General features: G+C 38.3%; 2 protein-coding genes across 4 annotated transcripts in view; one reads left to right on the top strand and one right to left on the bottom strand.

Moving 5' to 3' along the window:
* Window positions 1–3,239: 3,239 nt before the first annotated feature.
* On the bottom strand, window positions 3,240–7,619 carry LOC127653214 (28S ribosomal protein S7, mitochondrial-like). Its single transcript, XM_052139820.1, has 5 exons — window positions 7,515–7,619; window positions 6,518–6,709; window positions 5,912–5,975; window positions 5,638–5,805; window positions 3,240–3,687 (listed from the first exon to the last, which is right to left on the bottom strand). Exons 1-5 carry the CDS (start codon window positions 7,556–7,558, stop codon window positions 3,466–3,468), a joined length of 690 nt encoding a protein of 229 aa, XP_051995780.1. The 5' UTR covers window positions 7,559–7,619; the 3' UTR covers window positions 3,240–3,465.
* Window positions 7,620–12,533: 4,914 nt separating this feature from the next.
* LOC127653192 (uncharacterized) overlaps window positions 12,534–27,275 on the top strand; it is a 104,258-nt gene continuing 89,516 nt past the window's right edge. For all 3 annotated transcript variants that reach the window (XM_052139778.1, XM_052139777.1, XM_052139779.1), the window contains exons 1-3: window positions 12,534–12,787; window positions 12,862–13,206; window positions 13,295–13,654. In XM_052139778.1, coding sequence (XP_051995738.1) covers window positions 12,739–12,787; window positions 12,862–13,206; window positions 13,295–13,654 — 754 coding nt within the window. In that variant the 5' untranslated portion in view covers window positions 12,534–12,738. The remainder of the gene's footprint in view (window positions 12,788–12,861; window positions 13,207–13,294; window positions 13,655–27,275) is intronic.

Here is a 27,275-nt window from a genome sequence, read left to right on the forward strand (position 1 = left end):
ACATAACTGGTAATCAGAAGGTTGCTGGTTCGAGCCCCACAGCCACCACCATTGTGTCCTTGAGCAAGACACTTAACTCCAGGTTGCTCCGGGGGGATTGTCCCTGTAATAAGTGCACTGTAAGTCGCTTTGGATAAAAGCATCTGCCAAATGCGTAAATGTAAATGTAAATTTTTACCAGCTGACAAATGCCCCAAATCTCTATAAAACCAGCAAACCAGACCAGATTAAGTCTCAATATATACAGTGGCAAGAAAAAGTATGTGAACCTTTTGGAATGACCTGCATTTATGTATATTGGCAGCAGACTTACCATCTAATCCAAAGTGGCGTTTTTATATTTCGATGTCAAAAGCAGAGAATAATAAGACTCATGTAATCGCATTTCTTATGTAGCCATTTATTTATTTTTTACACTTATGAGCGTCTTGTGCATGTAATCACGCTCGGAGGCGGCTGGGAGAGGCTGGCTGTTAATTGCTGTGTTGCACCGATTTGTGCGGTGATGTCGGCGTAAATAAAACGACATGTTTGATGTACTGTAGCACCGGGACAACGTTGATTGGCAAATTCGACAAGCTGTAATGCTACAATCTACTTGGCGTTTTCCATCGGCCTTTGAGCTCTCAACACGGCAATGTAGACTAGTTGATTTCCTGTGAGCGCTCTGTGGGGGAGGAGACTGTTTCGCAGCTCTCAATGTTGCATTGCTTGGTTTTAATCACACTTATGTATTTATTTCTGTATTGTACGATACATGTGATATCGAATTGTGAGCGTCACATTGACAATGCATTAAAATCATTCAGTTTATTTATTATATGCTATTATTTCAGATTTTCTCATTTTGTTTTATAATATATATTAAAATGCAAAATAATATGTTTGATACATGTTTAAATAATTCTAAGCAGTTAATACATTTCAAACATATTTAAATATTTGGTTAAAGTTTGTTCTGTTACAATTTGATGCATGTTTTCATCAACTAAAATTATATTTTTGTGGACTAAACCTATATGCCATTTTAGTCAGAGTTAAACTAAGTAATATTAATAATGAATGACTAAATATGGACTAAGTTTAAAGGACATTTTTGCCCAAAAATGACTCAAAAACTGTGTGAAAATGAATGCTGGGTTAGATACCCCATAGATAGGCTAGATGAGTGTCCTGCTATTCATCACTTGTCTGATGGTTCATTCAAAGGCTTTGCAGCCATCATAATTCTATTTTAGGAGTTGTACTGTGCTTGGCCGCTGTGAAAAGAAATCTCAGATGGACTGTCTGGGGTTACAGTTACATCTTATTGGAGATCAGCTGGAGAGTATGCAACTGATGGATGAGCTGTTTTCTCCTGCTAGTTCGATCCCCACAGCCACCACCATTGTTTCCTTGAGTAAGACACTTAACTCCAGGTTGCTCCGGGGGGATTGTCCCTGTAATAAGTGCACTGTAAGTCGCTTTGGATAAAAGCGTCTGCCAAATGCATGCGTAAATGTAATGTAAATGTAGAAAGCATCAGAAGTGCTGAGTGCTCGGTCTCAGGGTATTCCATGCCACAGAAAATCTGCATATTAGGCACAGTATACAAACTATATACTGCAGAAATAGTAAGAGTAGTATGCTATTCTGAAAACAGTCTTTGTAATTCACTAGATATGAGTCATATGGCCTAGAGAATAAATCATGGTTAGATGAAGTGCTTGATTTTAGGGGTGTGTTTCTGGTGGCTTGTTAACCCTTGTGCGTCAATAAAATTACTCAAGAGGTCCTTAAGAGGACAAAAATGTCCACATCAAAAAACTGCCATAATATTTTAATATATTAATGTTATTTTCCACTTTCAATTTTGATCCAGTCCTGATCATTACTACCAAATATTCATTCATTTTCAGGATTTTAACCCTTTAAATGCCAGTTTGTTTATATAATGCAACTGTTGTTTTACACACACACACACACACACACACTCTGACATCCATACCAACACACACACAATTTTAGCTGCATCATTTATTAAATTGTCCTGCAGTGCTCTATAATACAGTAAACAGAGAATAGGGGAAAAGCTTGTATTTGCTCCATAGGCTAAACATGAGAAAAATGGCGCCATCTGGTGGAAAATATAAAAATGTACATTTTGAATCCAGGGCTCCTGAATGAAAGCATAATGTCATATAATTCATGATTTTATGCTTTAATGGCACTGGGATCAAATATTGCAGTTTTAATGGGTTTCAATGGGGACACTTTTGTCCTGAAGGTCCCGAGTGTGACTATTTTGTATACACAGTGTACAAAGTATACAGAATTATAACAATGATCATAAAACGTTCCATAAGCAAGTATTTAATTCAGCTGTTTTGTGCCAAATGTTGTCACAAAGGGCTATAATGAGCAAAGCAATTTATGTTTTTATTATATTTATTGTTAAAGGAATATTCCGGTTCAATGCAAGTTAGCTCAATCGACAGCATTTGTGACCGTATGAATAACCCCAAAAAACTTCAGCAGTTACAGAAATACTCAAACCAGCCCGTCTGGCTCCAACAATCATCCATGTGATTCTCTAATCAGCCAAACGTGTGGCAGCAGTGCAATGCATAAAATCATGCAGATACGGGTCAGGAGCTTCAGATAATGTTCACATCAACCATCAGGATGGTGAAAAAAATGTGATCTCAGTGATTTGGACCATGGCATGATTGTTGATGCCATATGGTTTCAGTATTTCTGTAACTGCTGATCTCATGGGAGTCTACGGTAACTCAGATAACCACTCTGTACAATTGTGGTGAGATGAATATAATCTCTGAATGTTATTCTGAGATGCGGGTTGGCGCTGTTTTGGTGGCATGAGAGGGACCTACACAATATTAGGCAGGTGGGTTTAATGTTGTGGCTGATCGGTGTACATATATATATATATATATATATATAAAATACATAATGGAACATTTTAATAAATGAAAACCAAACTTTTTGTTGGATTTGAAGGTCAGTACTTCCAAGCACAACAGGCCTATTTGTGGTTCTACACATTTCTTCACAGTGATACTGATGATGAAAGAAGATGTTGTTGAAAGTCTATAATAAGCTCCTGTCCAACTGGCTTTTGGCATTTCTGGTCCATTCCTCGGGCTCTGGATTAGACCATTACTTTTGTAATTATCTTGACGCAACCAAAACAGTTTTAAATAAATAACGGAACATAAACAGAATTATTTTAGATTTGCTGTCTTTATTTTAATGTACAGTAGATCCCGTTGTGACAACTTGTAGAGGATTCTTGCTCAATTATGGAAATGTGACAATATTTATAGTTTTAACACAAAGACAATCTGTATTTATGAGTGCATGTCCGTGTCTGGAGCAATATCCACCAAGTCACTTGATGAAGCCAGTCTAAACAAGAGGGTCCCACCTAAACGGTGGAATTAGAAGTCCAGATCTTCCTTTTCTCTACCACCAGCGGTAGTGGGCATATGCCCTGTTGGCTTCGGCCATCTTGTGTAGGTCGTGTTTTCGTTTCACCACGTTTCCCTCGTTGGCGAAGGCAGCCAGCAGCTCTTGGGAGAGCTTTTCATACATGTGCGTGCGACGATGTTTGTTATCTCTGCATTCTGTGATCAACCATTTCATGGCCAGAAAACGCCGGCGGTTATCCGTGAGAGGCACAGGCACCTGCAAGATCAAAAAAAGACAGCAAGTTTAAAGATCTTTTTGTATGTTGTCAAATGAGCTACTTTTTAGAGGTAGACCGATATATCGGTTTTACTGAATAATCGGTGCCGATAGTTGCTTTTTGGAAATATCGGTTATCGTCAAAAATATATGCAATCGTTTATTTTATTCCTCATAAATAAACCATCTGGTGAAATTATACACACACTATATATGTGTACAGAACTCTTCATCTGGTGAATATATTTAAATTGTTAAATACCTACATATAGAGCACTGTAACGGAGCCGAGTCTGTGTAATTTTTTAAAATAAAAGTCCCTGGTGTTTTCAGGCTTGTTTATGGTTAAAGGTCCCATGTTATGCACCAAATCAAATTTTTTTTTTTATTATTCGAATTTTGGTTTCACAATAAACTGCTTTTGGGATTTTATCATTTTTTTTAGACTCAGCCCCGTTTCCACAATCGGGCCAAATGAGGTCGTGCTAGTGCCAGTTGTCACTTTCTGGGCTTCATCGTGCCACCTCAGGGTCCAAACAAGGCCAACTGGGGAGTGAGGGGGGGGTCAACGTCAAAGGCCGAGTCACGCTGAAGTAAAAGAACTTGCCATAGTTCGAGATCATGGACGGTGTGTTGGGACACTGTCCCGCTGTTAGTAAAGAGGCCACTTGGGACACCATGGCAGTTACAGTCGGTCAGTTGACAACGGTAACTTATCTTGTTAGCTAGATAATGTTTATATACCATTTAAACTCGATTTTCTAGATAAATAGATAACATGATACCTCAGCTTGAGCTTCCCTCTTGCTTGTGAAATGCATGGGATGTGTGACGTTGGCACCAGGGTGGCGTGTTAAATGCGGGCTTTTGGGCAACGCTGTGGGGCTGTTGGCCCGATGGTGGAAACCATTAGTATTATGCTAAACATCTGCTTTTGTGAATGAAATGAGGGTGAGTAAATGAATTTTTAATTTGGCTGAAGTATTAGTATGTTATTCTAAAAGTGCTCCATAATATGGTATGAAACCTTGAAAGACAAAAACTCAACGACACGTTACACTATGGTGACTGACCCTGTAGTAAATGTACTACTAGTCTCTTGGAATTAATAACATCTGTCAAATTACTTACATGGTTAAGAAATTATTTAAGCAGCATCCTGCATCTTTAATAATTCTGATATAGTGACACTGTATTTGTATTCCCTGAAATGTGGATGTTTTAAGTAAAGGTAGACTGATATATCGGTATTACCGATTAATCGGTGCCTATAGTTGCTTTTCGGAACTATCGATTATCTCCAAAAATCTATGCTAATAAAAGTCTTGTCCTCAAAAGTCCTGTGTTATGAACCAAATCTGATTTTTTTTTCTGGTTATTAATGGGATTTTGGTAAAAAAAAAGTCAACACCAAAAACTATCGGCCGATAAATCCACTATCGACTGATTAATTATAAATGATTAGTTATTAATTATAACCTCTAATTTTGAGATTACCGATATTGGCCAATAATCGTGCCTTCTTGTCTGATTAACAGAAGTGTTCATTTCTACTTGTGCCAGTTTTAATATCTAATAAATGACACATGTCCATTTGCCATAATTAAGCTACATTATATACAGTATATATAAATCAGTATTGTATGGGCCACTTTGCTCTCTAGATATTGGTCAATATCGGCCATTTCGGTACTCATATCAGTTGACCACTTACTCTGAATTTGAATGCTGATTGAAAATAGATTTTGCGTTAATATTTTCAAACACCCATTTTCAAAAATAAAGCAAATGTTATCCCCACAAATCGACAGAGCAGCTTAATAAAATGTACATCAAAGAATTTTGACTATTTTTCAATATGGGCCAAGACCACTAGGGGTCCAAATGTGTCTGTAAAGCATCTCATATCTCATATATCATAAAATGAATATTCAGGGCTCTACAATTAACCTGGTAAAATTTTCCTCCTTTCTGAATACTGGCCAGGCCGATGATGGGTTTGCAGTTCTCCAGGGCCTGATGGAAGATGGCATATGGATTACACTCAATGTCTTCTCTCTTGGCTGGATGAGATTTGTGGTATTTCTCCACCTGTTTTCTCTTTATGTTCTCCAGAGTCTAAATGGGCACAAAACATCCAAGCAGAATACAAGAAATGATGCAAAGTCTAAAACGAGTCATGTGAGAGAGTGTCCACTATGAAGCACTGTGATTTCATTCAGACCTGTGTCATGATTCCTCTAGCAAGGACTTTTTTGCCATCTTGCATCATGGTGTTGATGAACTTACTATCAGGGGGGGAAAAAAGTTTTTCCACATTAGAAAAGACCATACATAGAGGAGACCGGGGCTAGTTGTCACAGAGGCTATATCGCAGTAACCATAAGCTTTTGAGTAGTGATCGAACGATATATCAGCCAGGCCGATTAATCAGATGATTTTGTCCATTTAATATTGCATTAAATATTTAAATAAGAGTTAGTTTCACTTTAGAAATTTTGAGTGCATCTGATTTGCTGTAGTAACCATGTTTATCCGCCACCATGCTCTCTAAATATCAGTATCGTCCATTGAAAAACCAATATCGGTCAACAAGTCCAATTACTGGTGTATAAATGGTCTTAGCATTGCATTTTTTATATAGCTGTTAGGTAAACAAGTAAACACAACAAAATGACACTGGCATACATTCAGGCATGATAGCATTTTCGAATAGTTTTACTGTCGAGACTAGAGTATATACCAGTTTAATGGCAAGCTCCTTTATGACAACTTGCACCAATATAGGGTGAAAACATGAAGCACAATTGTGGCTGTTTGTTTTTTTTACCTTATCACAGTGTCATTGAAAGGGGAGCTTGTGGCACTTGACAGTGCTGCTTTTATTGGGCTCACTGTTTTAAGTTCATTCAGCTCTTTCTCTTCAGGACTGAGGTCTGATTTTGAATGAGCGAGGGCATCTTTACTGGGATCGGGATCCAGATAGTACGGATTATAGCGACTCCATCTCACGAAACACACACTAAAAATAAAACATTAAATACAACACAGAGGAAATAGAGACATGTACAAGCTCAAACAACAGTTTAATGTTGATAACTTTCAATCATTTGAAATCGTCTCTCCTTTTCTAACAATAAAAAATTAAAAAAAGCAAAATTCAAGGTTACAGTAAGACGCTTACAATTGAAGTGAATGGGGCCAAATTTTGGTGGGTTTAAAGGCAGACATGTGAAGCTTATCATTTTCTAAAAGCATTTACATGAAATCTAATGCTAAAATGTATGTGTTTTTGGGGCTGTAATGTTGTTTAAATGGTTGTTTACAACGTTACCTAGTCAATGCAAAGAAGTTTCTAAATTGTATTATCTACAACTTTACACAGATAAGGTTAGTTAGAGATTTTATCAAATTAAAATCAAATGAACAACCATATTATTTACTTTTTGTGGTTATACTTTTGAAACGGTATTTTAACGTTTAACGATTGGCCCCATTGACTTCCATTGTAAGCGTCTCACAGTAACACATCTTTTTTACTTATTTGAAAGAAAAGGAGGAACGAGTCGAAATAAATATTTGTGGTAATAAACATTATGCCACAAATGCTGTCGATTGAGCTTAACTTTTAATTTTTAACCAGGAATATTCCTTTAAACACATGGTTCACGTCTTGACCTGCCATTGCAAAGAACGCCATGAAACCAACGACATAAACACACATTTACAAATAACCCAGAAACAATCGGAAACATGGCGTAATTTAGACATCCGATTGGCTATTCCGTACAAACAAACAAAGAAAACGTCCAAAAAATAGCATTTACCTCGGTGTCCAAGGTTTCAGTAAATATCTGCAGGAGGCTGCCATCTTCAAAATGGGAATTAGGTTTGTCTCAGATCAGTTCAGGTGACACAACTCTCACAGTTCACTGTTAGAGAAACAAAAACACTGATCTCAGATCAGCGCTTAAACTTCTCATTTACGCGACCGTTACAGGACCTCAGCTGAAGGAAGCTACGATATTGCCTGTGTAAAATAATATATATATATATATATATATATATATATATATATATATATATATATATATATATATATATATATATATATATATATATATATATATATATATATTTAATCTAAAATTAAACAAAAAAAATATTTTTATTTTAAATACGTGTTCTACAGACTAAAGACTGAAGAGTAGCTGTCAGTGATTAAATGTAAATCTGTGTTTTTTGGTTACCAGTTCTCTGATACACGCGCTGCCCTCTAACGGTTGAGATTGTCACTTCACACTTTAAGATTTAGTTTAGTTCTTTTTGAAAAATGTTCTTGTAATATTGCATGTGGTAATTTTATGTTGTAACATGTTTTATTTGTTTATCTATCAATGCTGTGTCGAATGCTTCGACTGTGGTGCAGATCAGAGCGAGAGTTGCGACAACGGAAGTTCTAAATGCTTGATCGTCACGTGATTCACGTAGACTTCAGATAGTTCCAGGAAGTACTTTGGCGGGCATTTCAAACTGTTAGAGTAGAGTGACAGAACTGCGATTTCTGGTAATTAGTAGTCAATAAATGCATTTATTTTACATATTTATGTAACACACCGACATATGTATGTAGCATGAGTATGTTGTTACAGCGATGTTGTTTTTTTAAAGATCAAATCAGCTAATATTTGAGGATTAGTGTTCGCTTACCGTTATTTGCCTCAACTTATTTCAGGCTAGGGTTTCTGTTGCCTTTTTATGTTACCTCATGTTCATTGTTTTCAGTAATCTCATGGTAACTAATGTCATATTTATGACTTTTCAGATAGTACAGAGACAGGCTGGTAACAGGTGATTTCCAGCTCAGCACCGCACAATGGGTCAATGAACTATTAACTATTAGCAGCAGTTACGTAAATGTAAAATTTAGTGAAATGAAGCTTATTGTTTACAATTCTTACAATTCTATATATAGTAATATAATTATTTATGTATTATAAATATTGTATATCTAATGTATAATTCTTACAATAAGTATTGTAAGAATTATACATTAGATATATAATATTTATAATCTAATTAAATTAATAATTTATCATATACACAATATATTCAGCTTTAAAACAACTTAAGCATACTCAGTATATAAACTGCCGTTCAAAAGTAATCGAGGCTGAAAATTCAGCTTGGCATCACAGGAGTAAATTACATTTTAAAATACATTAAAATAGAAAACAGTTATTTTAAATTGTAATAATATATTACGATATTACTTTTTTTTTTTTAAACGATGGATGAAACTGAATCAAGAGAACAGATTTTACAATTAATAGGGTGTTCGATTACTAACTTTATCCAGCTCCAATCCTCGCCTAATCTGTTAGTTATCCGATAACATCCCTTATCTCCTAATTTAATGAGTAATACTCAACTATAAGGTTTTAATTTACAAGTTATTTTTATTTAGATGTACTGATAATATACAGAATAAGATAATATTATTCTTTAAACGTCTCACCTTTTAAAAGTGCGTCGCAAACGGTTTGTTCTGCTGCATCTGTACGGCGCGGCATGTGTTTGCTGCTACTTCCGGGAACTATTGAGAGGCTCCACGAGCCGCCATTACTGTAAAAAAACGTTCCATTGGAGTCAATGGAGTTGTCGCAACTCTCTCTCTATATGGCTCTGGTGCAGATGTTTTCTCTCACATGTGTTTTCCCTCTCAGGATCTCAGATAATGTACCAATAGCTTGTTTGCAGTCACGTGATTCTTATGATGCGCGAAATTCAGAAGGAGAGCAGGAAGTGAAAAGCAGAATGGACTAGATGGAGGAAAGTCCGTACTGTACTAGTTTAGACGCGATCACGAGAGAACGATATAAACAGAAAATCACAACCTATGTTGGACGTGATCCTTATGTTATGAAGAGGAGCGATTTTTCAACTGAATTGAAATACTTGCCTGCCATCGAGGCGATAGATATAGATCCCAGACTACATTAATTTCCATCTGGCATCTGCCACATGGTAATATTCATATAGTTTAATAGGACTTATAAGTCATCGGCCTGTGGCGTATGACTCCTAATGAATATCTCCATTTAATGTTATAACTCTAGGAGAGTAATGTCACACAGTGTGGTTAATCTGTGCCAATAGTTGCATTTTGGAACTATTGGTTATCGGCAAAAATCTATGCCGATAGTTGCAGATAGTTTTTAAAAAAAAGTCCCTGGTGTGTTTCTGACTTGTTTATACTTATAAGCAGCGTTATGTGCCATATCTTATTTTTTTTCTTGTTATTATTGGGATTTAGTTCCACAAAAAACAGCTGCAAGAATTTTCATTTTGGACTCTTTGCCTTTAACCTCCTTAGAAAAGAAAGTGTAAGAAATGTTTTTGACATTCTATAAATCGATTTTAAAAACGATCTGCCGGTTAATCGGTTATCGGCATTTCCCACCACCTTAGTTATCAGTATCAGCAGAATCCACTATCGGTCAACCAGAGCGGCGGCAGCCGATTTTGCCGGGCTTCAGCCCCGAATGTATTTTGAAAAGTTGACTGACAAATATGAAACCGGACAAAAGCCTATGTAAACCCCCGTAATCACAAGTTGCCTTATTTCATTGTGCTTTGGCTTTGCACATACTGCATACAGCCTGTAAAAATAGACATAAGTTACTTTGCTGTCGATAGCCTATGGGCGACTCCGTTTCTTCCTCTCTGTTGAATATGCAGCAGGTAGGGGAGGAGCTTGCACAGTCGTTGACATCAACTAACCTTACTTAGTGGCGAGTTAACGGCAATTAGCAGGAAAGACAGCAAAAATTAAGCAAATTAGGCTTTGGGGATTTTTCCGAAAGAAGTCAGTGGGTAAGAATTCACTTTTGTTTTTGTCCTTAAAGTCTGAAGATCATCATCTGGCTGGCTTTCACCCACAGTAGGCTAAACCTGAAGAGGTCCACTACGACTGTCATCACATGTTGTAGCCTCCAGCCTCCTTGACCTGATTGACACAACTTGTTAGCTCCTTGTTAGTGCATTCGCCTCTCACGCCGGAGACCGTGGTTCGAGTCCTGCTCGGAGTGTACTTTTCTTGTTTATCAGGTGTTGTTTTCTCTAAGGATAACCAATAAGCATTAGCATAAAATGTATGTGTGACTTGTTTTGTGATATTAGTTTGTTGGAAATATACACTTTGATTTGATTAAATGGTTTTGTAGAGAGTAGCAAAGATGAGCAACAGACTGAGGAGCAGCAGCAGCAGCAGCTGTGCCAGAATCAGGCATGAAAACTGGTAACAATTAATAAGTCACTTTACTTTAGAGAAAGTTAAAAGTGAAACATTGTTTATTCCAATGATCCTAATGAAAGGATTTTGACAGATGAATTATTCTCATAGAGATGATGAGAATTATACACAGTTCGATGCCATGGTGTGTCAATGAACTTAGACTAAAGTCATTCATGTACTGCTTTAACTTAGGATCTTATACATAATTTTGACTATTTATGTCAAAAAATATAAATTATTTATATTCAATATTTTTTTTACCTCACTTTACTCACTATAATATAACTGTTTTGTGATGACTTTATGGTAATGTACATGAAAATTCAAGAATCATGACAGATCTTAGGACAATCCCACTGATCTGCTCTTCCCAGTACATATTCTTCATGGTATTGGTCCACAATTTGACATATGTAGCACTTGATAAATTAGTTGTTTGAAGCTGATTTGCAATAAATTATGTGCTGTATCTGTTCTTTTGCATCACAGATGATTCAGGGAGGAGAGAGGATGTTGAGGATAGTACTAGAGTGGAAGATTTAGGAACTGTAGAAACAGGCCCAGCCAGAGCAAAACTCAAAGAATACCCCTCTCACCAGCTCTAGACTACAGAGAAGTGGTTGCTAGTGCGAAAATAAAATTGTCTGGGCTAAGCCCCGGATGTTCTTCAATGCTGGAAACACCTCTGCGGTCAACCTCTACTGGTGATGATCTCTAGTGGTAAGTATGTTAACACAAGGTTCCCATGTGTCCTGGAATTTTGCAATGGAATTTTCCTGTCATGGAAATGAGAAAAATCTATAAATGTCCTGAAAAATAAAGATTTGTACTGGAAATAATTTTAGTATAATAAACTTTTTGAACGTGCAGATAACAAGGTTTTTTTGTTGCATGTACAATAACTTGGTAATATTCATGATTCGGGATAGGTGTTAAATACAACAATGTGTTTTGTTTTGACACTACCGGCAGCTGCACATTGTGAAACAACATCAGTGGTTGACTGTCATGAATAAAGTCCTATCATGTACATTCTCTGCTATTCTGCTGTCATCTCTACTTTCTCAGACAAAATAGTTTAAGTATTGATATAGTGCAAAATGTTTTTAAATTCATTTCAACATTGCTGTTGTGTTAACTAACAAAGAACAACATTTAAACTGTAAACTTTATGGACAATGGAGATGGTTGGACCGCAGTTTTAAAAAAATAAATAAAATAAACCTCAAGGTTGTAGCAGTGATGCAGCCTTTTCTGCTTACATCAGGATTTAAATAAAATGTTAATAATATTTGGAATAATATTTTGGAATTTTTAGACATATTTGGGGTTGGGTTGGGAGTGTTGCTGTGAGTCCATGGTGGCCACCCCTAGCTCCGCCATTGATTGGCGCGAGATTTACTTTGGGAGAGTGAGAGCGTGAGACAAGAGCCTGAAAGCGTGTCTCATGCCAGATGCTTGAGAGTTGGCAACCCATTGTGACAGTATTTCAACTATTTTCACATTGATGTATTTTTCCGAATTACTGTCTACAAAAGAGAAAGGGTATGTTGATATGCGTTCCAACCCCCATGTAATGACGCAACACCGGTTCATCTGAGGTAAAAAACAAGCCATGACATGCGCAGAAATGTTTCTAAAGTGAAAGTAAAAGTATTTGTAGATATGTCCTCTGCCCGTACGAAAGTCCGCTGACAAAAGCTCGAATTTTCACGATTATTTTATGATGCTATGGTGTTCAAGTTTTTATTAAGATGGACATTCTTTACTGTATTTTGATGTCCTTCCTGATAATCGCCGATGGTATGTAATATTTAGCTTTTACATGTTCTTCCTCATTTTTACTCAGTGGAAACAAAGTGTCTATTTCTTTACAGGGTTTGTTGTGAAAGGTCCCACTGGTCCTCTGGTGGTTCCTCTGGGAGGTTCAGTGGTTTTGCCCTGTTATGTAGATACAGCTTTACCAATGGAGCATCTGGAGGTGGAATGGAGAAGATCAGACACAGACACTCCGGTTCATCTGTATCAAGATGGCGGCAGTAGACCAGAGGTCCAGCAGCAGGATTATCATGATAGAGCTCATTTCTTTACTGACCAGATTCAACATGGAAATTTCTCCCTCCTGTTGAGCAATGTGAGACCTGAAGATAAAGGATTTTACACGTGTAAAGTGTTCGGTGAGCTGGATTCTGGTGAAACTGTGGTTGAAATAAAAGATATTGGTGAGTGAGAAATTCTGGTGCTAATTTAAACCCAATTGGATTTTACATATTTTATGTTGTTAAACTTAAACCGATTTCAATCCTTTAGAGCGTTTGATACTATCAGGATCGAGTCGTTCCATATCTGTGTATGCGGGTGATGACGTCACTCTGAACTGCTCTGTGGACTCTCACATCACACCTGAAGAGATTGAAGAAGTTTCATGGAAGAAACTAGATAAAAATGAAGATGGAGACTTCCTGGTCCTGCTCTACCAAAACAACCAGACTTTACTAGAATCATCAGATGAGCAATACATGGACAGAGTTGAGTTCTTCACTGATCAAATCCCCAAAGGAAACTTCTCTCTCAGACTGAAGAGTGTCAGAACTGAAGATAAAGGAGTTTACATGTGTCAAGTGTTTGCTGGAGATGTTTCAGCCAACACGACTGTAGTACTGGAACTTGGTAAGTCTGCAATATTGCATATTAGAATATCCATACTTGATTTAACGGGTGGAGGACTGTAATGATGTCATGGTGTTAATTACAAATATTTCTCGTTTACTCTAAAATACATTTTCTAAAATGGGGGTGGAGAATGTCAGGTCTCAGGGCCATATAAAGCCTGCGAAGCCATTTGAGACATAATTTGAAAATCTAAAAAAGGCCTTGATTCAATTAACCTGAAAAAAAAAATTCCTTTCAAAGAATGTTTACAAATTTATTTTTTAAAATAACAACACAAAATATAATAGAATAGACAGAACTTTGAGTGTTTTTGGAGTGTGAGCACATAAAGGAATGCATACATTAATTTCAACGCACAATCAGAAATTGCAAGCAATTGTATGGCCCGTGAATAATTTCGTAAATACTCCAATGGCCCTTAATGGAAAAAAAGTTCCCCACCCCTGCTCTAAAATAATGGTCAAAATTAGCTGTAAGCAGCAATAACGGGCACAGCTGTGAAATATACTATAAATGTCAGGAGATTTTTCTGGTCAGGAGATTTGGTGGCAATTGTTGGATGATTGTTTTATGGTTGTGTTTAGGTTGATTTTCCATCATTCTTTTACTGTACAGTGCTGTAACTAATTGTACTGTATGTCATATTCTCAAGGCGACGATTGTGGCGATTATAAACAAAGTCTTTGGTCAATATCCAAAAGCACACTGAACAGGAAAACACAGGTTTAACTAAATCAAATAATTTGTGATCTACACAAAATTCAAATTTTTCTTATAAGCTTGTTTTCTTTGCTTTCGATTAATGTAATTCTATAAAATGTGCACTCTACTTGATTAAATTATGTTGGGTGAATGTGAACGAATCAAGTATGTTCAACAACAGCACAAAAATTATTTTGCTGCTCATTCGATTTACTTAATTAACATGAGCTAATGCAACACAATTCTTGAACATTTAGTCACAGCTTAATTTCATTGCATTCACTCTATTTAAATGTTTTAAATGCAATTTTACTTAATCTATTAGTGTTGGGACTATATTAATAATTATATATATAACACACCATCTTCAGACCACCGTGTCCTGTGGCTGCCTCATGTACCACTCCCTGTCCTGTGTCTGCCTCCCAGGCTTCCTGACCCAGTCCCTGTCCTGTGGCGGCCTCCCAGGCTTCCTGACCCAGTCCCTGTCCTGTGGCCGCCTCTGGCCTCCTGACCCAGTCCCTGTCCTGTGGCCACCTCCCTGGCCTCCTGACCCAGTCCCTGTCCTGTGTCCACCTCCCTAGCCTCCTGACCCAGTCCTTGTCCTGTGGCCACCTCCTGACCCAGTCCCTGTCCTGTGGCCACCTCCCAGGCCTCCTGACCCAGTCCCTGTCCTGTGGCCACCTTCCTGGCCTCCTGACATAGTCCCTGTCCTGTGGCCACCTCCCTAGCCTCCTGACGTAGTCCCTGTCCTGTGGCTGCCTCTTGACTCATTCCCTATCCCGTGGCCCCCTACCAGGCCTCCTGACACAGTTCCTGTCCTTAGGCTGCTCCCAAAGCCTTCTGAACAATCTCTGTCCTATGGCCGCCTCTCAGGCCTCCAGACCCTCTCTCGGCTCTGCGGCCACCTCCCAGGCCTCCTGACGCTCTCTCGGCCCTGTGGCCACCTCCCATGTTGCCTTTCCCTGTACTACGGCAACCTCCCAGGTTTCCTGACCTGATCCCCAACCGTTCCCCTGATCTGTTCTGGTCTCCTGGCCATCTGCCTGATAAGCTCTGGTCAACTTGGTCTCCTGGCCGTCCTCCTGATCTGATCTGCTCTGGTCTCCTTGGTCTCCTAGCCACTCATCTGATCTGCTCTGGTCTCCTTGGTCTCTTGGCCATCCGCCTGATCTGCTCTGGTTTCTTTGGTCTCCTGGCCGCCCACCTGATCTGCTCCCTGACCTTGCCTTGTTCCTCTGCTCCCCTTGTGCCCCCTTGAACTGCCTGTTTGCCCCTTGTGCCCCCCTGAACCGCATGTTTTCCCTACACTCCATGTAATTTTTTTTTTGTTTTTACTTTTTGGAGCGTCTGGAATCTGCTACGTAAAGGGGAGGGTGGGTGGGGGGCTCTGTCACATATTCCCTGTTGTCTTGTGTTTTTCTGCTTTTATATTGAAATTCTTGTTTAGTTTCCTGTGTTGTAGTCCTTGTAGTTTTATTCCTTGATTGATTCTCCCTGATTGTTTCTCCTTCACTGATTATTTCCCCAGGTGTTCCAAGTTTTCCATTGTGTATTCAATCCCTTGTTTTCCCTGTTTCCTGTCAGTTTTTGCATGTTTTGTCTATGCTCTGTGCTAGTTTCCCTGTGTTTTGCTTTTCCTTTTATCCTTTTAATAAAGCTGTGTGTAGATCCTCATTCCTTGCCTGCCTCGTCACAGAAAAACAAGGGCTTAAATACACAAGGGAAAACAAGGGGATGACCAGGGAATGAGAAAAATCAGGGAGAATCAATCAAGGAATAAAACTACAAGGACTACAAAACTAACACAGGAAACTAAACAAGAATTTCAACATAAAAGCACAAAAACAAAAGACAACAGGGAATATGTGACAAGTACAGCTGCTAAAGTACATTGTTTTAAATGATTTTTAGATATTTATATTGGAAAACAAGCCAAAACAAAAACAAATCAGAAACGTATTTTTTTGGTGTATAATGGGGCGAAGACTACACCTCTCTCACCTTTTTGTTCACTTCAATCCATCTTTAACTCACACAAATACAAACTCTCTCTTATTAATAAAGTTGCGTATTGCCAATGTTCTTCACAATAAGAAATGCACAGTGACACATATATTATGATGCACATGCACATAAGCACATGCTCGAGGGAGGAGCGTCCCCACGACAGAGTGTGCATCAGCAGTTTTAATTTCTCAAGTTTGTAGTTATTTATAGTTATTATACATGACCTGCTTCCTTATTATTTGAATTTCAATAAAGCTATAACGCATTAAATATAACTGCATTAAAGATGTAATGTCAGGGTGTTTCCTTTAAATATGCTTGACACGCAAGTTTTGCTTCAGTGGAGCGGCAGGTCCAGCTCTACGTATTCCACAACGAGAGTGCTTCTGTATTTACTTATTTGTTATTTTTGTATAATTCATTCATATTTTTGCGATCTAGATCACCTGAAGCTGTGAACGTTTTGAGTGCATCTGGACTGTGATCTGTGTAATTCTTCCTCTCCTCAGTCAGGCGTGAACTGCAGCGCTGCTCTCGTGCGTCATCATTAGAGTTTAATATGATCTCATGTTACATTAAATGAGATCAAACAACTATTCAACTATTTTATTTTGTCTATATTATAAATAACGTCGACTAATTGTTTCAGCCCTAGTTGATGGGCCAAAATGTTAAATTTGTTGATGTATCACACATAAACAGTTTGATATAGCCTTTCAGAGATCTTGTAATAACTTTTGATAACTTCTTGTAGTGATAAAAACTTTTAATATAATCTGTCCCCAGTTTCAGATCTGTAGGATGAGTTTGAAAAGTTCTGGAGGTTATGCTACAATATTCTAGAGTATACAGTGGGTACGGAAAGTATTCAGACCCCCTTAAATTTTTCACTCTTTGTTATATTGCAGCCATTTGCTAAAATCATTTAAGTTCATTTTTCTTCCTCATTATTGTACACACAGCACCCCATATTGACAGAAAAACACAGAATTGTTGACATTTTTGCACATTTATTAAAAAAGAAAAACTGAAAAATCACATGGTCCTAAGTATTCAGACCCTTTGCTGTGACACTCATATATTTAACTCAGGTGCTGTCCATTTCTTCTGATCATCCTTGAGATGATTCTACACCTTCAGTTGAGTCCAGCTGTGTTTGATTATACTGATTGGACTTGATTAGGAAAGCCACACACCTGAGAATCATGAGGTCAAATGAGAATCACAGGGCTGCCAACTTTTCAAAAAACCTTGGAGTGAGATTTGGTGGGGCCAACCAAAATTTTGCCGCGTACAAAGCAATTTGTTTGGCTCATTCAGCATCATTACCGTACAGCAAAAAATAAAATTAATTATAATAAAAAAACACACACACACACACACACACACACACACACACACACACACACACACACACACACACACACACACACGTTCTAAGTGTAGGAACCAGGGTCCCAAACTTAAATTAACATTGGTCTACCAAAGGGATCTACTAGGACCACTGAAATTCTAAAGAATGAGAACCACTGATTTACATAAATTCTAATCCTTCAAAACTAAATAAATAGAAATAACCATTTATGGACACCAGGGGACTGGTGGCCAAAGACCAAACCTCATTAGATTAGGAAGTGAGGGAAATTCATTCTTCAATCAAGGCCTTTCCCCACCACAAGGTCCAGCAGAAAAATACCACCAGCAAAACAAAAGACACAGCATGGCTCCTTTTGTGCATGTTTACTTTGGAATAAAGGTCATGTTATTTTAACATTCACAAACTACATGCAGCTAATAACAACTTAAATACAATAAGTTTAACCACTGTGTGAACATTGTATTTAAGATCTGTGTGCCTTGTTGTACTGAACTGTGGCCTTCTTAGAGGCCTTGATGATTGCTGGGGGCTCCCACTTGAAGCAGGGCTCCAGGCCAGCCATTTTTATTGTCATTATTGATGACAGGGTGCCATCCAGGGCAAGGCTGTTCCTGGTCTTTGTCTTGTTGAGTCCCACCACAGAAAACACTCTCTCCGCATCAGCATTTGAATGGGGTAGCACCAGGACAATCTTTGCTATGGTGGCAAGCCTCGGGAACAGGCCTACACCTGTCACCTGTGAAGAATGAGCCAAGAACACAGTGGAAATAAGCTCTCAAGTAGTATTGTTTTTGTTTTGTTTATTTCTTTTGCCGTTGATAGATAAGTATAGGTTGATGCATAATTAATTCTGTCTATTAAGACAAAATGCATGCATCTATATGATCCTTTGTATATACAGTATATCCTATAGACAAGTCAAGTCAATTTTATTTGTATAGCCTTTCACAACACACATCGTTTCAAAGCAGCTTTACAGAATATTAGCATTAACAGACGATAAGAACTGTAATGTCTATAAAGTCGATTAATCATCATTGTGTAATTTAGATAAAATACGAATTTTAATAGTGTTTATAAATAATTAAATGATAATTGTATTAATAACCCCAGTGAGCAAGCTGTAGGCTGACTGTGGCAAGGAACACAAAACTCCATAAGATGTAGATTAATGGAGAAAAATAACCTTGGGAGAAACCGGACTCACTGTGGGGGCCAGTTCCCCTCTGGCTAACATTATGAATGTAATGTAAATATTAATTATGTATAGGTAAAATCATGGTTTAAAATTATTAAACTAAGTGATAAGGGTCATTGATTAAACATAGATTGTGTTTGAACTGTAAGATTAATGACCAAAGTCTTTGAAGTCCATCTTGATTAATTGCAGAAGTTCACATAGATGCAATTGTCCTTGTTAATTGGCTGATGAAGGCTTTTGTTGGCAATTGTTAGTCTAAGCATTTCATTTCAGGATCGTAGTCCATAAATAGACCGAGGTGATGCAGGTTGGAGTTGGCATAATTTCATCCTCTGAAGTCCGTCATAATAGATTGAAGTGATGTTTGGCTGGCACCGGCTGCATTTAGTCATCATCATTCTGCGACATGTAGCAGTGGAGTCCAACATGAAGCAGGAATGGTGCTGGATCCAGCCGGTTCTGGTGACCTCAGGATAGGAGTCCCGAGGTTGAGACAGGGAAACAAATAAAAAGATGTAAGCGTAGATGCCATTGAATTTATTGCAGAGTTAGAGATCATGCTCAATGTTTCTGGTTTCTGGTTCCGGCAGACCCAACTAAAGCAGCCTAATTGTGGGTTGGAGGATAAATTAGGTGTATGCCTGGCTAAATAGATGAGTCTTTAGTCTAGACTTAAACTGAGAGAGTGTGTCTGCATCTCGAACAGTGTTTGGGAGACTATTCCATAGTTTAGGAGCCAAATATGAAAAGGATCTTCCTCCTTTAGTGGATTTTGATATTCTAGGAACTATTAATAGGCCAGAATTTTGCGATCTTAATGAACGTGTTGGAATATAGCGTGTTAGAAGATCACTTAAGTACTCGTGGAGCTAGACCATTCAAAGCTTTGTACGTAGTTAAGAATTTTAAATCAATACGAATTTAACAGGTAGCCAATGTAACGATGATAAAATGGGGCTAATATGATCATATTTCTTGGTTCTCGCCAGCACTCTGGCTGCTGCATTTTGAACCAATTGAAGTTTATTTATTGAACTTGCTGGACATCCTCCCAGTAATGCATTACAATAATCTAGTCTTGAGGTCATGAACGCATGAATTAGTTTTTCGGCATCAGCAACCGAGAGCATATGCCTTAATTTAGCACTATTTCTTAGGTGGAAGAATGCTGTTCTACAAACATTTGTAATTTGATTTTCAAAGGACAGATTGGTATCAAATATAACACCTAAGTTCTTTGCTGTTGAAGATGATGTAACAGTACATCCATCTAGAGTCAAATTATATTTTAGTGGCTTATTTTTAGAGTTTTTTGGTCCAATAATTAAAACCTCTGTTTTGTCAGAATTGAGTAGAAGGAAATTTCTGGCCATCCAATCTTTTATTTCATTGATACACTCTGCTAATTTTGAGAATTGTGAAATCTCATCAGGTTTTGAAGAAATATAAAGTTGTGTATCGTCAGCATAGCAGTGGAAACGTATTCCACGATTCCTGATAATATCTCCCAGGGAAGCATATACATGGAGAAAAGCAGAGGCCCTAAAACTGATCCCTGTGGCACTCCATACTTTACTTTTGTTTGGTTTGACAATTCCTCATTTAAATAGACAAAGTGGTAGCGGTCTGCTAAATATGACCTAAACCATGCTAATGCCACTCCACAAATTCCAACATAATTCTCAAGCCTATTCAAGAGAATGTTGTGATCTATCGTGTCGAATGCAGCACTAAGATCTAAAAGCACTAGAAGAGAAATGCAGCCACGATCAGATGATAAGAGCAAGTCATTTGTAACTCTGATAAGTGCAGTCTCTGTACTGTGATGAGGCCTAAATCCTGATTTAAATTCTTCATATATACTATTTCTCTGTAGAAATGAACATATTTGGGAGGATACTACCTTTTCTAGTATTTTTGACATAAACGGGAGATTTGAAATCGGTCTATAATTAGCAAGTTCTCCAGGATCAAGTTGTGGCTTCTTAATTAGCGGTTTGATAATTGCCATTTTAAAGTTTCTTGGGACATGTCCTAAGCATAGCGAGGAGTTAATGATATTAAGAAGAGGTTCTGATATTACAGGAGATACCTCTTTAAGAGCTTAGTTGGTATAGGATCTAACAAACAAGTTGTGGCTTTTGATGTTTCGATAAGTTTTGTTAGCTCTTCATGACCTATGATAGCTGAAGGATTGAAGTTGCACATGAGGGAAATTATTCGACACTGTTTTCTGAGGTGCTATGACAGATGATTGCATAATTCCAATTTTATTTCTGATTATTTCAATTTTATCAGTAAAGAAATTCATGAAGTCATTACTCTTGAGCTGTGACGTAATATATGGTTCGGTTGAGGCTTTATTCCTAACCAATTTAGCCACAGTACTGAATAAACATCTAGGATGGTTGTGGTTATTTTCTATGAGTTTACTAAAATATGCTGACCTGGCAGCTTTGAGTGCGTGTTTGTAGCTACAGACACTATCCTTCCATGCACCCTGAAATACTTCTAATTTTGTATTTTTCCACATGCGCTCCATTTTCCGAGCTGCTCTCTTGAGAGCATGAGTGTGATCATTGTACCATGGTGCAGGGCTTATTTCTTTAATTTTCTTTAACTGAAGTGGAGCGACAACATCAAGGGTGCTAGAGAAGACTGCATTTAAATTTTTTGTTATTTCATCAAGTTCTTCTGGGCTTTGGGGTTTATTGAGTATATGAGATAGATCTGGAAGAGTATTAGTGAAGTAATCTTTAGTGGTCGAAAGAATAGTTCTACCTGAACGATAGCGTGGTGTAGATTGAGTAACATTAGCTGATTGCAGCATGCAAGAGACGAGGTAATGATCCGAGATGTCATCGCTCTGCTGCAGAATTTCTATATTATCAACATCAACTCCATATGAAAGAATTAAATCTAGCGTATGATTATGGCGATGAGTTGGTCCTGTTACATTTTGTCTGACTCCAAGAGAGTTGAGAATATCGATAAATGCTAATCCCAATGTATCATTTTCATTATCTATGTGAATGTTGAAGTCACCAACAATTAAGGCTCTATCTACAGTAACTACAAGATCTGATAAAAAATTTGCAAATTCACTAAGGAAATCTGAATAAGGCCCGGTGATCTATACACTGTAGCAAGGGTAAAGGACGACAGAGATTTTTGATTTATATTTGATTGCGGTGTCACATTAAGCATTATTAGTTCAAAAGACTTACATTTATATCCTGTCCTCTGAGTAACACCAAAAACTTCACTGTAAATTGTAGCAACACCTCCTCCTCGACCCTTCAGACGAGGTTCATGTTTATAACAATAACCTGGGGAGTAGATTCATTTAAACTAATATATTCATCCGGTTTAAGCCAGATTTCAGTCAAACAGAGCGCATCCAATCTATGATCTGTAATCATTTCATTGACAATTAGTGCTTTGGTAGCAAGAGATCTAATGTTTAGTAGCCCTATTTTTATATGATGTTTATTTTTAATTTGTTTGTTTTGTTCAAGTTTGACCTTAATCAAATTTTTTCTAAATGATTTAGTGAGGGTATTGTGTTTGGTAGTTCGGGAACAGACACAGTCTCTATGAGATATCTAGGTGATACAGTCTCTATGTGTTGTAGTTTATGTGACCTGTGTGACGTCTCATGGCAGCTAGCAGACGTTCGGATTAACCAGTTTGTCTGCTTCCTGACCTGGGCCCCATTTAGTCAATTAATATCATTATTAAGTCTATGAGCCAAATTACTAGAGAGGAGAGCGGCACCTTCCCTGGAGGGATGGAGTCCGTCTCTCTTTAGCAGGTCAGGTCTACCCCAAAAACTTTTCCAATTGTCTATAAATCCTATTTTATTCTGCAGACACCACTCAGACATCCAGCCATTCAGTGACACTAATCTACTATAAACCTTGTCACCACGATCGAGCAGGGAGGGACCAGAGCATATTACAGTGTCTGACATCGTTTTTGCAAATTTGCACACCTCTTTAACATTATCTTTAGTGATCTCCGACTGGCTGAAGCCGGACATCGTTAGTGCCGACATGGATAACAATTTTAGAAAATCTACGTTTAGCATTAGCCAGCACTTGTAAATTTGATTTGATGTCAGACGCTCTGGCCCCGAAATGCAATTAACAATAGTGGCTGGAGTCTCTATTTCCACGTTCCTTACAATAGAATCACCGATAACAAGGGCTCTTTCAATATGATTCTCAGTGGGTGTATCACTGAGTGGGGAGAATTTATTGGAAACCCTAACAGGAACGGGAGAGTGGTGTCTCTTTGCTGAACGAGTATGCCGCCGAGACGTCACCCAAATGCCCTGCTGCAGGGGCTCTATAGCTGGAACCAAAGTGTGTGTGTTGCTCTCTGTACTGCCCACATCCGAAACACTATCTACCGGCTTCTCTTTCTCGCTGACCTCTACTAGCGTTCGGATGCGAGTCTCTAACTCATTAACCTTCTCCGTCAGCCTGACTAATTCCTTACATTTATCACAAGTGAATCCCTCACTGCTGACGGAGGAGGCTATTTTAAACATGTGACATGCAATGCATGAACAAATAACATGAGCCGATGCCATGACTTACCGCAAATTGTTCGTTGTTCCTGAGCGGTGAGGGTTTTGAGGTTGATTTGAATCCATCACAAAATTGTTTGTTGTTGGTGGTGGTTGTTCTTGGTAAGCGGTGCTTTGAGATCGATGCAATAATCTGTGTACCGCAGAGGAGAAAAAAAACGGGTGCGCGCTGAAAAAATACACGCAGTTTAATCGCGATAAAAATAGAACGCGGATGCAGGTGGAATATGCGCGCAGTTGAATCCCGATAAGAGAATAATACGGGAAGACCTGATGCGTGCTTAAAAATGGCAGATGTTTAAGGATTAAAGGCTACAAACACAGATTCTAGCTAGGTGTCAGCAGCAACCGGTAAAATACACGCAGATGAAACGGGAGAAAAAGCGGAAGAATCTGAAACGCGGTAAAATGACAAAGGATAACTATGAACGATGACTATAACGTTGAACGTATGAGAATAAGCAGTGCTAAGCAGGCCACAAACAAACTCTCGTGCACACACATAATTTTAAAGCACTATAGAGGCATGATTTTATCTAAATAGAAAAAATTGATTAACATCAACCTACAGCATACTTTTACAAAAAAAAAAAACTATTTCCACTGTGTTTTTGGTAAAGAATAATTCTTACCTTATGTTTTAGGCTAGCCATTTCAGCCCAGAAGCTGTCCATCTCAATTTCCTCTGGGACCTGCAGGTGTGGTATTGGTATAGTCTGGTATTCCAGGAACTCGTCACTGAGTTGGTTATACTCCTGAGGCCCATGGTAGGGGAGCAGGTTGGGAAACCTAATTTAAGAAAGTGATTATAATATATATATATATATATATATATATATATATATATATATATATATATATATATATATATATATATATATATATTAGTCATCAACCAAAAGGAGCAAATAAGATCTTTTAAAAAAAGAAGCCACTTAGGAATGGCTCATGTGCTTAGAGTCGAAATTCTGGTGTTAATGGCTTTGTATTAAATTCAGGGTATTTAATGTCAGATAACAAGCATAAATTGCTGAAAAAATAACCTAACCTCTCAACAAAGTAAGGGCATCTTCTACACCGCATTCCAACCTCTGCCGAAAATCAACAAACTTTGCGTGCTTGAGCAGTGGCTCTTGTAGGGGCAGCTTTTTTAGAGCATAGTCCACAGCATAGGTCAGAAATGCCAAGGCAGCTTCATGGAATTGCTCCATCTGCTCTGGCGTGATGTCTCCATCATCCAGTAGCTTGTTGAGCTTCACCCTGGTGGTGAATCCAATATTCAGCTTTCTTCCTGTCACAGATACAACAAATCATGTTAACAGAAATGCTGTGTCATGCTGATCAAACAACAGCATGACACTACGCATGAAGTCCAATGTTTTTGGGCTAACCAGAAGGTCAGTGTTAATGGAAGATGTGGATCAATGGATGGATCCTTTAACACTGAGCTTCTGGTTAGCCCAAAAAACTAGGACAACTTTACCAGGCTAAGGCTAGGTACAAGGCAAAGCATGACATGGGGTTCCCCTGTAGTCTGATCTCATCACTTGTAAAATTAGAAGAATTAAAAATAATGATAGTTAATGATCAAACACTGACCTGGCAAATGGTTTGCCTTTTCTTTAAAAAGAATTGTTTGTCTTCCTGCAGCGCTGTAGGCACCATGATCTTGGCGCACAGCTTGCGAATGAAGTTCATCATCTACAACACAGACATTTACAGGTATAAAACAGTGGGTGAAATTTGCATAAGCTCCCAGAAGCAACAAAAAAACAAAAACAAAAAACACAACAGCAGAAGCATATCTCACCCTCCCATTGTACCTCATCGTGTAACAAAAATATTGAGGACTGTTCTCTCTGGAGCAGAAGGTTGAATGAGGTGAATACTGGTAGGGTGGCCTGGAAGAAAAGTAAGTACACCTCCGTCATGGGGTCAGAGAACGCCTTCTGAAGTCTCCTGAACCTCGCCTGACTATCATCTTGAATAATAAAAAATAAAAAAAAAACAAGGTTGTCAATATCACAAGTGTACAGTTAACAATTCTGTGATACTTGTATTTTCATTATGCTTGCTGCATAATGAAAATAGTATGAGGGATCATACTAGCAGATTTGAAGTAGCTGGCCAGAGGTTCATATAGCCTCAGAATCCGGGTCAGCATTCCAGACTTAACCAACGAACGGAGACATGCATGAGGATCTCCATATACTCCGCCTCATGGAGCTCACAAAATTCTGTCACAGACATTTCATTATAAATTATATGTATTCAAAAACATTTCAATATTATAATTGGTACTGTCAAAAGTGCATACCTGTCAAGTACCCCTTTCTGTTTGTGCTACCCTTGAACCAGTAGCCAACATCAACTACCAAGTCCTCCAGATCAAATTTGGACACCTGCAATATATGAATCAGACCGTAAACATTCAGTTAATGCATGTAATCAGTTGACAAAAATAAAGTTGTATGTAAAGTACAATTAGGCCTATACTCACATCCAAAAATCCCATCCCAGCTCTTTTAGCGGTGTTGTGGACTATATGACATGGGTAACCATGAACGTAAATACTGGAGTGTTCTTTCAGGATTCTGGAGGCGATGGAATTCTTTGAACCTATGTTCACAGCAGCATTGTCCACAGACAGACCAACACAGTTTTGCCATGGGATAGCCTTTTCTGCTAAGGTGGCATTTATCTTGCTGAAGATGATGTCTGCTGTCCCACACCTTGTTCCGCTAGTAGTACACATCCCCAGGAAGCGGTGGACAACCTTATCTTTCATAAACATCCGGACAGTCAGGGGTTCATCTTCTCTACTCCTGCAATGACAGCATGTAAGCATATAAAGCCTTCCATCTTCTTATATACATGTTTAAAAAACTATATCATGCCTGATTATTATGGAGAAGGAGAAAAACATCATCATGTCCAATAGTTTGGGAAATACTTTTGTCATTGGATCCATCTGTAATGAGGGTGTATGGCCCTTCCCTCATTTGTACCACCAACTCACTCATGAAATGTGGTGCCAGTGCTTCGTTACCTATACATGAACTCTTGGTTCTGGCACACTTGTACTCCTGGGCTGTTTTGGAATCCTTGAAACACTCCTTCAGAAGAGGGCCCAGGTGGTCAGTCAACGCAAGTGGCACATTGTGCTGAACTAATGTTGCTGTCATTTTAACCTCAGCCCTTCTTGTCTGTAAGAAAAAAGTGAGTTTAAATAGGCACCAGAGCCAACAGGGCACAGGTGAACACAATGGGCAATTAAGATGGAGATGGAGATAAAACTAAGAAAACCTGACTGTGAAATAGAACACAGAAATACAAAACCTAAACAAGATGGTAAATTAGTCAAAACTATAAACCATGACAGAACAGTATATTACACAAAACACTTGAACCTTGACAGGACCATCCATGACACAAAGCATACCTTAGCCTCTTGGTCTGACATCCAACCAACTGAGGGAGCGGACATTGAAAATCTGTCAATTTTAGTGGTGGATTCAATGGCCCGTTCTTTTTCCTGGTGGCCCTTGGTCTTAACATGTCGCAAAATATCTGAAACACCCTGGTGGCAACATGTGTTTTCCACACGATATACAGAACACCAGTAATGTGTGCTGAGGCTACCTTTAGTGATGAATGGCCATTTTGTGGTCCACTCATTCTTGAATGTGCATCTATATGTTGCAGCTCCACACAAGGCTCTAATCTTCGACCT

This window comes from Xyrauchen texanus, chromosome 12 (assembly GCF_025860055.1).
Source record: "Xyrauchen texanus isolate HMW12.3.18 chromosome 12, RBS_HiC_50CHRs, whole genome shotgun sequence".
NCBI classification, from domain to species: domain Eukaryota; kingdom Metazoa; phylum Chordata; class Actinopteri; order Cypriniformes; family Catostomidae; genus Xyrauchen; species Xyrauchen texanus.

Bases quoted from the DNA above. Each gene is read 5' to 3' on its own strand.
- LOC127653214 (XM_052139820.1), bottom strand. From the start codon at position 7,558: ATGGCAGCCTCCTGCAGATATTTACTGAAACCTTGGACACCGAG. The intron at 5,976-6,517 runs GTAAAAAAAACA...CCCCCCTGATAG, and splicing joins TTCAATGACACTGTGATAAG to TAAGTTCATCAACACCATGA. The intron at 3,688-5,637 runs GTTAATTGTAGA...TTGATCTTGCAG, and splicing joins AAGGAGGAAAATTTTACCAG to GTGCCTGTGCCTCTCACGGA.